At 50.1% G+C, this 12914-nt stretch overlaps 1 protein-coding gene across 2 annotated transcripts; it reads right to left on the minus strand.

Annotated features, from left to right (window-relative positions):
* Positions 1-879: 879 nt before the first annotated feature.
* Positions 880-10320, minus strand: SLC20A1 (solute carrier family 20 member 1). Of its 2 annotated transcripts, none has more exons than XM_083751276.1 (11): positions 10056-10320; positions 8422-9065; positions 8121-8261; positions 7893-7978; positions 7038-7134; positions 5203-5322; positions 4437-4697; positions 3786-4326; positions 3448-3633; positions 1929-2013; positions 880-1427 (listed from the first exon to the last, which is right to left on the minus strand). In XM_083751276.1, exons 2-11 carry the CDS (start codon positions 8774-8776, stop codon positions 1266-1268), a joined length of 2034 nt encoding a protein of 677 aa, XP_083607402.1. In that variant the 5' UTR covers positions 8777-9065; positions 10056-10320; the 3' UTR covers positions 880-1265. The 2 variants fall into 2 exon arrangements, with proteins under 2 accessions (XP_083607402.1, XP_083607401.1); XM_083751275.1 differs by having other exon boundaries at positions 7038-7130; positions 7889-7978; positions 10056-10299.
* Positions 10321-12914: the final 2594 nt, after the last annotated feature.

A 12914-nucleotide genomic window follows, 5' to 3' on the forward strand; every position in this document is an offset into this window, starting at 1 on the left:
ACCCAGTCTGTTTGCTGGGACCTAGAAAAGCTTTTCACGGCTGAGGGCCAGAGCACTTAAGGGCTGCTTCTGCCCGCCCCCCCCGGGTACCCACCTATAAACAAATATACGGGACTGCTTTGAAGGTGGTGCCTCACAGGATCTCCCCAGGCGCCTGCCTTTCTGCAAAGTCCTTTTGATCTTCCTGAGCTTTTTGGCAATGGTTCAAATATTTGATATTTTCATGCTGGTTCTTTGATTTTGTGGCCTGTTAGTTAACGTTTTAATGTTTATCTTTGCAAGTGCATTTGACATGAAGGAACAAATTTGGATCATTCAGGAAAAAAAGAACCTGCAGGATCGGGCCAATGGCCCATCTAGTCCAGTAACCTGTTCTCACAGTGGCCGACCAGATGCCCTAGCTGGAGACCCTCAAGTAGATTCACTCCCAAGAGCCTTCTCCCCTCCTGTGGTTACCAGAAACTGGTGTTCAGAAGCATTGCTGCCTCCAGCTGTGCAGGCAGAGCAGACATCAATAGCCCCTTCATTCATAAAGGAGAGGACTATCTCCAGGAATCCTTCAGAAGGTAATGGATTCCCCTTCATTGGGAGGCTGGCCATCTGCCAGATTCTTTAGCTGTGATTCCTGCATTACAGGGGGGGGGGTTGGACTAGATGACCCTTGGGGTCACCTTTCAACTAACTCTACAGGTGCTGCCGTTTCCAAATCATGCAGTGAAGCCGCTTGCACAGGCAGACGTTCTTGGCTCACTGAACCAAACTGGATTGGTGCTTATTTAACAAGAGAGTTTGGGCTGATGGCTGTCTTGGGCCCCAGTACCACGTACTTCCAAGCAAAGATTCAGCGCTGCCCCCCCACCAAAACACACCCCAGCCTACTTTATTTTAAAAAGTTTTTTTATTTATAAAAGTGGCCCCTCATCACATACATTTCTGCTAAGCTACTCCCTCCTCCTCATTGTGCTCGCCAGGTTCAAGGCTCAGCTCAGAGAACAAGAATGATAGGTCTAACAACATTAATTATGAAGTTAAAGCTCAATACAAAACAGTATAGAAATGTAGACACAATTAGTCACAGCCCAGCAGAAGTGGGACTTCTCTAGTTCCAAGACAAGAGATTTACGCGTAAAAGCAGGTACAGCATCAAGAAGACAACCGGCCTCTCTTGCACATGGTGGAGTCACCCTAACACTGTTTCAGCCACAAGGATATGCAGACAGGCGCTTGTGGGCAGCAAAGCTACGGGGGTTGCTGGCATGTCTGTTTCATCGCCCTAGGATGGGGTACTTAAACAGTGCCATGATGGCAGCACTGATGAGACCAGAAATTGGGACTGTGACGAACCAGGCCATGAAGATGTTGCGGAACAGGCGCCAGTCCACGGCTTTCTTGGAGCGCAGCCATCCCACAGAGACCACAGAACCCACCTGCAGCAAGGGACAAAGCACAGGTCTTGCACAAGCACTCCTGACAAGGGATAAGATCTGAAAGTCCCAGGCACCAAAGCAGGCAGACCCACAAAGGCTAGTCAGAACAGTCCAGAATTCATTCAGTTCACAAAACGATGAAGCGTGTGCAGAACTCTCCATTACCTTAGAGTTCAAATGAATTTTAAAAGCTTAATCCAGTTCTCAAACTGAGACAGAGGCAAAAGGGAAAGTGTGCTAGGACTTGGATCTGCAAGATCAGGAATCAGATCCCTGCTCAGCCATGAAGCCGAGGTAGCCTTGAGCAAACAACTCTCTCCCAGCCCAGGTATGAGAATAAAAATGCAATACCCCACCCCGGTTCTTGAGCCAACCAAAATCTGCCACTCTATAGACCCACTTTCTTCCCAAAATGCTCTTGTAGAGCCCCTGATCCTCAACTGGACTGCCCTTGACAGTGACACAGATCCAAATGTTACGCAAAGAAGCTCTTCCACTTACCTTGCAGTGAGTCGTGCTGATAGGCAAGCCAACATTTGAAGCAATTACTACGGTCAAAGCAGACGCCAGCTCAATGCTGAAGCCACTGTGGACAAAGAGCTGGTGTTAGGCTGAGCCACTGGGCAGCTTCAATATATTAGGGTTCCCAAAGTGGAGCCCAAGGTTGTCACAATCCCCACCCCTTCCATTTAAAGTTGGTTTTCCCTTTTGCTGGGGCTGGGAAGCGAACTGCAGCCTCCAACTGCCCTGACATTTCTCCTTCCTTTACCCTACATGGGCTCATAGCTCTTGCTCATAGGAAAGGCAGGCGGAAGCTGACGCTCTGCCCTCCAGCTGCAGCTAAAAGAAAAGATAAGGGACCCTGCAGTTACTGGTAACCATGTAACATTTGGCTGCCCCACTCTACATTATTCCGTTTTGAAGTCTAGCTGTAAGCCTGAATCGACATCCCAGGATGACACACCCACACTCTTCAAGGCCTCACTTAGGGCTGGCAACAGAGTCAAGGACACAATATTAAGTTATGTCTGGCAGTATCACAATTTATGCTCAGCACCCTCTGGCAAAGGAGCACCCAGGCTTCCTCTTCCTCCTGGAGCTTCCAAAGGGGGCTGCAATTATCCTGTTACCCCTCCCTCTGCTCTAAGGTCGGAGGAAAGGGTGAGCGCCTTTCGCTGCTGCATTGGTGAGTGATGCAGAACACCTTGGCATCTGCAGAGCCAAACACACACCTTTATGATAGTTGAGAGCCCTGAAGAGATAAAGAGTCCTAGCAGTCACATTTATTTTGCTCTGCTGCCAAGACTGAAACAGCAAACCTTTACACATCAAGGAGGCTAGAGGAAAAAGCCCCCGGGGAGGCTGGCGCAGATGAAAGGCTTGCCCGCTGCACACAAGGCACAACTACCCAGTTCAAAGGCTGAAGGCTACAAAGCGCTAAGCAAACTCAAGAAGGGCGTGAAGCAAAGCTGAAGAAACTGAGCAGGTATGAGGAGGAAAACTTGCGGCACTGTCAGAAAGAGAACTAGCTCCAAGGGTGAAAGGAACAAGGCAGATAGTTGAAGGGTTGTGGAAACAGAGTTGAACCCCCAAAGCTCATCTAGTCCAACCCCATGCCATGAAGGAACCACAACTCAATAATTCCTGACAGATGGGCAGCCAACTTCTGCTTAAAAGCCTCCAATGAAGGAGAGTCCACCACCTTCAGGGGGTCAAGAGCATTCACTAAAGAAAACTGCTTCAGAAGAAGGCATGGCTGAAGCTTTGCTGGGGGTTATTTTTCTTGTCAGAGACAGTAAGCTTGCATCAGGAACACTTTAGGTGTGATGACAAACCTTCACGCTGATGCTTACATAACCGAGTTCTAAACACCTTCAAAGCAAGCGGACAAACCCAAGACCTTTTCAGCTAGCAGGGTCCATACATCTGCCAGCTCCATTCCAGCCCAGCCCTCCAAACCACACAGTTAATTTCCCTCCTGAGCATGCTCAGTGTAAAGCAAAAAAGCTCTCCACTTTACCTAGATGGTGTGATGGGAGTGAGATCCTTCCCCATGGTCTGAATGACCCTCCTCCCCCAGATCCACAGGCCAGTGCAGATCCCGACACCACCGTACAGCAGGAGCCAAATCGGTGTCGCCACCTTTGAAGACACGTCGCCTGTTTTGTAGACCAAGTACAGGGCAACCAGAGGACCAATCGCGTTGCTGCCAAAAGGGAACACACAGGGATCAGTTAAGTGGAAAGACAAAGAAGGGAAAACCCCAGCAGGGAGCCATTTTGCCAAAGGCTCCATTACAGGCAGGGCCTTATGGGAAAACAGAACTTTCTAAACCACTCAGGCTGCCCAGCCACTGACCTCACATCATTTCCCCCGTGGGCGAAGGACCCAAAGCAGGCCGTCAGGATCTGCAGGAATTGAAAGAGGAGGGACACCTCCGGTTTGTCCTGGTCATGGCACTCATCCAGGGAGCCGCTGCTGCCACCCTTCTCTGCCTGGCTCAAGTCCACGTCGGCTGGGTGGGGGTCGGCCACAGCGTTGCAGTAGCTGGTGTAGCTGTCCATCCGGATCCTCTTCTTGGAATCTGATCCAGACCATGCCAGCCTCTCCGCCTCATCTGCTCCCTTTGGCTCAGGCTCCTTCACCCGGAACGAGTCCAGGGGCATTCCGCAAATGGCCATGGTGTATGAGGTGTAGCTGTTGTTGCGCCGCAGGGGCTTGCTGTCCGCCGAGGAGTCGCCCATGCAGTCCCCCACCTTGGCCAGGTGGAGCTTGTGCAGCAGCTCCTTGTAGAGGCCAGAGTCCTTGTGCACCGTGTGGTAATGCCCGCTGGAACTCATCTGGCTGCTGACAGCCTGGTTGAATTGGGCAAGGCTACCGTTTGGAAAGGACATGGCTCCTGCAGGCAGAAAGTCCGGGTTGGCACAAGAAGGGAAACTGCCCTGGCATCACAGCTCACACTTGCTTGAGCTGCCCCACCCCTCATGCCCCGCTTCAGAGCCAACTCACCGCTGTCAATGCTGGTCTCCTTCATCTCCACCCTGGGCAGCCGCTCCCGCTCTGGAATCTCCTCCAGCTCTCCCAGGTTGAAGGAGACCATCCTTTCCTCCACAGCTGCTCTGTGGGGCACAGAAGATGGCTCCCCTTCGGTAGGGGAACTCCTCTGGTCATCATCAGCAATCTTATTATCCACCTTGGCCTCTTCCTGCTCTTTCAGGCTGCTCTTCTTCTTCATTAAGGGACTTTCAGAGGGACTTGATTTGATCTCTTCTGCAGAAGGAAGTGAAGTTGCAGGAGGACAAGAGAGAAAGCCTTCATAATGTGCATAAAGAGATGCCTGAAACCTTGCCTTGCCTCTCTGTTAAAGCAGCAGCCCTGAGCTAGCACGTTTTGAATCCTGTTTATCGCATCTGTGAAAACACTGGGCAAAAAAGGCTGAGAATGTGCACAGGGTTCTGCATCCAGGTCTTTAGATGTGACAGACATGCCTCTCTTGGGTATCCCTTTCCTACCACCTATGTGCATAGTTTATGTCTGCCTTTTGTCACTTGGCCTGACACAGGGAACAGATACAAGTGCACACAGAAAAGGCTCTCAAGTTCTCAACTGCACAAAATCCAGAAGACATCCATTTGTGCCAGTCAAGTGCCTTGTGGGAAGACGCATGAAGGGCGCTTCATGTTTAGATTACGCTTGAAAGCAAACAGCCAGCCTCTCACTGCATTCAGATATACATTTGCAAGATTACATTATGTACAATTCTAAATGTACTTACGTGCAATTTTCTTCTTCATTCTTGGACAGACAAAGAACCAGACGATGAGAGCACACACAACAGCGCTCCCCGCCGATATGAGGACGATGCCCCAGACGGGAAGTTTGTCAAAGCCCAGCACTAGGAAATAAAACAATGCATCTTGAAAACCCCAAGGCCGGCGGGGCCCTTCCCAGCACAAAAGAGCTCTTCCCCAGCTGAAGAGAAGGTTTAGCGACCAGGGTTTCTTGCTCTTCTGAGATCTGCAACATCTATGTCTTCCATATTAACAGGCCATGAAGTCTAGCATTCAAAGTTACAATTGCAGCTTAACAGAAGTACAGTAGTACCTCGCAAGACGAATGCCTTGTAAGACGAAAAACTCGCAAGACGAAAGAGTTTTTCGTTTTTTGAGTTGCTTCGCAAGACGAATTTCCCTATGGGCTTGCTTCGCAAGACGAAAAAACTCGCAGAACAAATTAATTTCGTCTTGCGAGGTACCACTGTAAAAAGTACATTCTTTCCATCCAACATCCACATACTCTAAAACCCTCCCTCCGTTAACAGTGTTTGTGAAGCCTGGAAACAGCCCCACTCACATCATCAGGCTTCCCAAACCTGTCTGACTCAAGATTCTTTTTACAGAGTTAGCCCGAGAGCACTTCAATTGGCCCAGCTACAGAAACGTCAGGGTCCCTCACAGCATAAGTCCTCGTTTACAGAAAAGGATTTGCCCTGATGGAATTAGGTAGTTCAAATTAGGTCTTAGCCTCCAACCATAACACACCTGGATGCAAGTTGCTTCTCCCTGCCCACCTCCACCCCTCGCTTCCATGGTTAGCTGCACTTTTTGTTAACTTGGCCCCCCTAAAGGCATGAGGCTAGATGCAGAGAGTGTCAATAGCAACAAAAGGCTCCGAGGCAAAACCAGGAGGGAGCCCACAGATTTGTGATTGACATTTACCTGACCCCCAAGTACCACAGAGCAACTGTGGTGCAAACCATCCATTTCAAGTGGGACATGGCGGCATAGCCTACCCTTGCCCCATATTCTTTGTGTCAGAGCTGCCACAGTCTCTCACCTTGAGGCAACCAATATTCAAATCTAAGCTTTTAACCTTCATTAGACAACCTGAAACTTAGAATTGCTGACACCCATCTGCTTTCCACCAGTCACAACCTAATCCTACATCTTATGTATTGAACTAGAAGGCAGCTTCTTTCTTCTACTCTTAGTAACAGACAGTTTAAGATTTCAACTGAGAGACCCCAGAAAGCCACAAGAAAGGACCATGGAATTCCTCTTCAAAGTACTTGGTTGCCAGCAGCTCTTCTTGGGGGCGGGAGGATAACAGGATGAATTATTTGGGATCAAACGCAATCAAGGCATCATCGGAAAAAACACCACAGGGCCTCTTGCCCTGCCGTGAGCCTGAATTCATTAAGCAGAATGTTGAGAAGGCCCCCTTCTTTCTCAGCAGCTAGCATCCCAGGTCTCAGAAAAAAAGGCAAAGGGGGAGGGCAAGAGGAGAGTGTCAGGATTTGCAGGTAATTAAAGGAGGGAGCCTGTGGCACCCCAGTATCAGCAGCTAAGCTGTCAGAATCTGCAGCTTGTGTGAGGACTAAGGAGAACAGGTCTCTACTAGCCATTTAGATTGTGAGCAGGCAGGCCTCTTGGGTAGGAGGGAGGAAACTATTATCTAGGGTTGAGCCTGCAGCCTTCTGTAACTGGCCCAGGCCAGCTGCCTTCTAGGAGAAGTCATTCCTGTAAAGCAAAAGGGGTAAAATTCTTTGTTTGATTGAGAAGTTAATAAAGGGTCATAAAAATTCAAGCTCTTGTTTCAATGTCTACTTACAAGGCGCACCACTGTACATAATGGAGAAGAGGTTGATCCCGATTGTACAGGCATAGAAGATGGGCAATGCACGCAAACCATTCGGAACGGGATCTACCTACAAGACAAGGAGTTTCGCAATAGGCAAACCCAGGTCCACTCTGCTCACAGCGATACCACATAAGTGAAACATTATTCAAGCCCACATTTCTGTGGGGAATTCCCCACTTTTACAAATGCATTGCTTTGCAACTATCATAGCATGATTTAACACAATACAATTGAAACTGGGTCTCTGAAATGAATACAATGCTACTCAAATCTAGAACCAAAGTTGCCAGTGGCAATTCACTGTTGCCCCTCCCATCTAGTCTAGGCCAGACTGTGGACTACAGATCTATTCAGCCATGTGCCTGCATGTAAAGGAACAACCAGGACTCTGGACAGCTGTAACAGAGACAATTCATCTTTTAGAGAGGTGTGAGAATCTGCTGCTGGGGAAAACTTAATTACATTTCACATAAGCAATGTTTTAAACTGTGGTTTACACAGCATTTGTTCTGCCTAGAACACTTTTTTTTCTTCTTCAGCATAGTCAGTGCCAAGAAAAGGGAAAATGCCATCACTTGGAAAATGTCCAGCCAAGTGGAAGGTGTCCACAGACGGACACAAATTAAAAATTACAGTAGGCTACCTTTCGGGGGGGGCACATTTTGAAATCCATTATTAGCATTCCAGCGTCAGTTAATAAAAAGCTTCTAGACCTCATGGCTCCCAATGTGAGCTCTGACATACCGGCAGCAGCATGTTTCAGGAGTCCCCACCCACCACATTCATCTCATATGCACATCAGGTTTTATTGGGAGTAAGACCTACCTTGGAAAGAATGAACCTACGGACAACAAAGAACAGGACAGCAGACATGATGCCAGAAAGGAGGGGAGAGATGAACCAGGACAGCACTGGAAAAGAATTAAGGGCACACTAAATATTTGCTACTGCAAGACAATGCTGTTGCCACATTAAAATTACATACTGAAATCAAGGCCTGCATTTATTAAGGAAAAGATGGTCATTTATTAAGGAAAAGATGGTCATGCTTACCAACTTTAAGCAATTCAGACCACTTGACTCCTTCCTGTCCTTTGGCAACGAGAGAGAAGCCAATTGTCGCCCCGACAATACAATGTGTACCAGAAATGGGAAGCTTCAAAAACGAAGCCACTAGTTGCCAAACAGCTGAGCCTAAGAAAGAAAGGCAAAGTGGTTAAGAGGAGTTTGGGCAACCACTGAGCCACTCAAAGTGTTAATTCGCAGCAAGACACCCAGCATGAACAATGTGAGCCACATACAAGTGCTTTTAAGTTTCCAAGCGCAGGCAAGAAGGAATGGATGTTTTCCTCACCGAACATGGCACTGATGGAGCCAGCCATGAGCAGCTCTTGGGTGCTGTTGTACATTTCAACGTCTATCAGCCCCTTCCGGATGGTCTCGCTTACTTTGGCTCCAAGCAACACAGAGCCCACCGTCTCAAAGATAGATGCCAGGATGCAGGCTTGCCGGAGGGTCACCACCCCAGAGCCCACGGCGGTGCCAAAGGAATTTGCTACGTCATTGGCACCCACTGAGAATGCCAGGATGAAGGCAATGATAAAACCTAATATCAGCATCCACAGGAAATCCACCAAGGGGCCTGAGGAGGCCGTGCCGCTCAGGGCAGTGGTGATGTAACTCCTCACAGTGGCGGTGGTTGTCTCCATGATAACTAACTTTGGCGGTTCCCAACAAGCAACTCGTTACTTTGATGTGTAAACAAAAACTGAGGTATGATTAAAAAAATACTGTAATAAATAGTGTTACAAAATTAAATACTGCAGGGCCAGAAAGTCACTGCTATAAGCTGGGTATGCCAGTCTCTGTGGTCAAGTTCCTTTGGCTGAAAGAGATGCTCAGGGGAGATGCCTGGTCCGCCATCCTGCTGCGAAAGAGGAGGAGGAAGAAGGACGTCTGTGCGAAGAAGGAGGCGGCAACAACTGGGGGTCTCTCATCCTGGAAGGAGATTGGAGGGGAGGGGAGAGAAAAGAAGAAAAGCCTTGTGTCAGTCAGCCCATGCCGCCCACCACATGGAAGGTCTGTAGACCAGGTAGGAAGAGGAGACTTCCTGCCTCAAGCCCTGGAGAGCCACGGCTGAGGCAATACAGTGGTACCTTGGGTTACATACGCTTCAGGTTACAGACTCTGCTAACCCAGAAATAGTGCTTCAGGTTAAGAACTTTGCTTCAGGATGAGAACAGAAATCATGCAGCAGCAGCAGGAGGCCCATTAGCTAAAGTGGTGCTTCAGGTTAAGAATGGACCTCCAGAACGAATTAAGTACAGTGGTGCCTCAGGTTAAGAACTTAATTCGTTCCGGAGGTCTGTTCTTAACCTGAAACTGTTCTTAACCTGAAGCACCACTTTAGCTAGTGGGGCCTCCTGCTGCTTTAGGAGCACAATTTCCGTTCTCATCCTGAAGCAAAGTTCTTAACCTGAAGCACTATTTCTGGGTTAGCGGAGTCTGTAACCTGAAGCGTATGTAACCTGAAGCGTCTGTAACCCGAGGTACCACTGTACTGAGCCAGATGGATTAGGCACCCCACAGACATCAGAGGCAGGGCCGCCTCTGCCCACTGTCCGACTCCAGGGGGAGCCCCTCACCCCGGCCAGGCGCTCAATGCTTCCTCCTCGCTCCGAGGGCGGCGCTGAGCCGGCTTCCGCGCGGGACAAAGAGGCCGGCCGGCCACACCAGCAGCCATGCCGCCCGCCCGCGCCAAGGTCACCGGCCTGTCCTGACAGGAGTCCGAGGCGGGGGCCCGCTCGCTCCCTTTCCCTCGGAGGGGGGGGGCGCCGGGCCCCTCCCCCTCCCCTCCCGGGGGACCCTCCCCGCCCCTCAGACCCGCATTTCCCGCCTGCGCGTAACGGCCGCTCCCGCCTGAGGGAAACCCGGAGGAGGAAGAACCGCCCTCCCGCTCTTTCTCTCCGCCTCAGGCCTCCGCCTCACCGAGTTAGGCCCGTAGGAGTGGCGTCGCCGGCGGAGTCCCCTCAGGTGGTCTGACCCGAGCGGCGGCTGCCCGGGAGTGTCGTCGCCGCCTCGCGCCGGCTGCTCCTCTCCCTTCCCTGGCTGGCGTCCGCCCGCCTCGGCCAATCAGCGGCGCCGACAGCGCTGACGCCCGACCTCGTGCGCACACGGCTCTGTCTCGGAAGGCGCGCGGGCCGCGCCTACTTATAGCCTGGGCCCTCGAGGGAGGCGGGGCCGAGGCCGCCCAGTCACTTCCTGCGCGGGACCAGACAAGAGAATGGGCGCGCGCGGGAGAGAGAGAGAGAGAGCGCGCGCTCTGTGTCCCGCCACACCCACTCGAAGGAAGCCACGCCCCCGCACCGGAGGGGCCTCCCGCGCAGGCGCGCCTCCTGGGAAGGTGCAGTGGGTGGAAGCGCCGCCAGGGGGCGCCCCGCCCAGCGACTCCCCCGCGTGGAAGAGGCGGGGGGGAAGGAAGGATCCCCCCACGGGCGATGCCCCACCCACTGTTTGCTCAGAGGTGCCCCCAACCACCAATAGAGAGAGAAGCACGCTATCCCCTCCGGCACACGCAGGGCCCCCCCCCCACCCCGATCCTTCCCTCTCCCCCCCATAGCTGTCAACGTTTCCCTTTTTTAAGTGAATTTCCCTTATTCCGAGTAGGATTCCACGCAAGAAAAGAGAAAATTATTAATAATAATAATACCCCACCCATCTGGCTGTGATTCCCCAGCCACTCTGGGCGGCTTCCAACAAAACACTAAAATACAATAACCTATTAAACATTAAAAGCTTCCCTAAACAGGGCTGCCTTCAGATGTCTTCTAAAAGTTTGGTAGCTGTGTTTCTCTTTGACATCTGGTGGGAGGGCGTTCCACAGGGCGGGGTGCCACCACCAAGAAGGCCCTCTGCCTGGTTCCCTGTAACTTGGCTTCTCCCAGCGAGGGAACCACCAGAAGGCCCTCGGCGCTGGACCTCAGTGTCCGGGCAGAACGAAAAGGTTGACAGTTATGGCAGGCCTCTAGTTTTCTGTCTCTCATGTGGGAAATGTGTACTTTTTGTGCTTTCTGCAATTTCTGAATACTGGGTGCTTTTTGTAGAATGCCCTCCTGGCACACCAGTGATGAGACACTAGGTTATATTTCCTTCCTTCCTTCCTTCCTTCCTTCCTTCCTTCCTTCCTTCCTTTCTCTCTCTCTCTCTCTCTCTCTCTCTCTCTCTCCCTCCCTCCCATGAATGTCTTGGAGCCAAGCCTGCCAGAGCCGGTGTCACTGTCATGGTGCCAGGCCAGACCTGTGGGAGGAAAAGGATCCTGTTTTCGTCCCAGCAGGGCCTGCGCCACAGTGGGCTGGCAAGTCATTGTGGCTTTGGGAGGGCAGGAAGGGCAGCTGGAGGAGACGTTGGGGAACAGACTGGCTCTTTTCTTCCGTCCCATGTGGTGTAATTTCCTACCCCTGTGCAGCAGAGCCAGGCCACAGGCACACAGCATGTTTGTTTTGCGCACACACACACACCTCCATATATCATGTGCTACAGGAATGCCCAGCAGATGAAACCTTCATTGAAAATAAACACCTGCCTTTTCAGTTTTTTTTACCTTTTAATCTGATGCTTTGGAGCAAACATCTTCCTCCTTTGGATGGAGTCTTACAATAACTTTCCACTCTTGCCAAGTGGATTTGCAGACACAGCCGTGTGGATTATGCTGCGGAAGGGAGCCTGAGGGGCGCTGGACCACAAAGCTCCCCAAACTTTTTGGGGGGTGGCTATTTAAAAAGCTACTCATTTGTTGACAAACAAGTACAAACATAACAAAAAAGAAAGAAAACAATCAGAAATTTAAACTGTAAAGCACCACAATCTGGAAGGAGAAAAAGCAGCACTTTTTTTCCTAAAAAAATGTTTAAGGGTGCTCTCATTTTGACTCAAGAAAATCACTATTTCATAGTTAAAATCGGGAAAAATAAATACAGTAAATGGACAAAAGTACAAAGATTCAAAAAATGTTTAGGGGTATGCGTACCCCTGTGTACCCCCCCCCCAGAAAAAAAAAATCACTGGAGAAAACTACAGAGATCCACCACAACTCCAAAGGAGCTTTGTTTAATACAGTATTAAACAAAGGTTCCCTTTACAAATAGTAATGATTTATTAAAAACAACAGCATTCTTCACCTGTAAGTTCCATCTTTATTGAGAACAAAGGTTCTATATCGTCTTAAATGATCCAGATATTTGCATGTACTGATGGTACTGAGCAACCCTATGCCTCAATATTTGTATAGGAAATAAAATGCCATATGCAAAAAAACCCCAAACCAATAACCACCCACATTTGAGCTTTGCCCTTTGGATACTTTGTGAGAGAGCCAGATGGGTAATTTGAACCCTGCTTTTTAAGGCTTCCCATTTTCCTCTCTGGGATATTTGGAAGTCGCCACCTGCCTCTGCCATCCCCTATCCTTCCTCTTCATTGATTGATTCATTTTCTTTCTTGGTCCAGGGAGTAGCTTGGAGCCTCCTCTGAACATACATTGCAGTGTAATGCTATGTGTGTCTTAAATGTGAGGTGCCACAGTGGGGATTAAAGGCAATTGTTGCTTCAAAATCCAGACCATAACCAGATATATATCCTGCTTGTCATATTTACCCTCCTCAGTGGCGTAGCATGGGTTGTCAGCACCCGGGGCAAGGCAAGTAATTTGCGCCCCCTAACCCGTGGATTTGCGCCCCCTAACCTGTGGATTTGCGCCTCCTAACCCCCAGATGTTGTGCCCGGTGCGGCCGGCACCCCCTGCACCCCCCACACTACGCCACTGACCCTCCTTTATTCACTAGAACTCAT

Source organism: Podarcis gaigeae (genome assembly GCF_964106915.1).
Source record: "Podarcis gaigeae genome assembly, chromosome: 8".
Lineage (NCBI taxonomy): Eukaryota > Metazoa > Chordata > Lepidosauria > Squamata > Lacertidae > Podarcis > Podarcis gaigeae.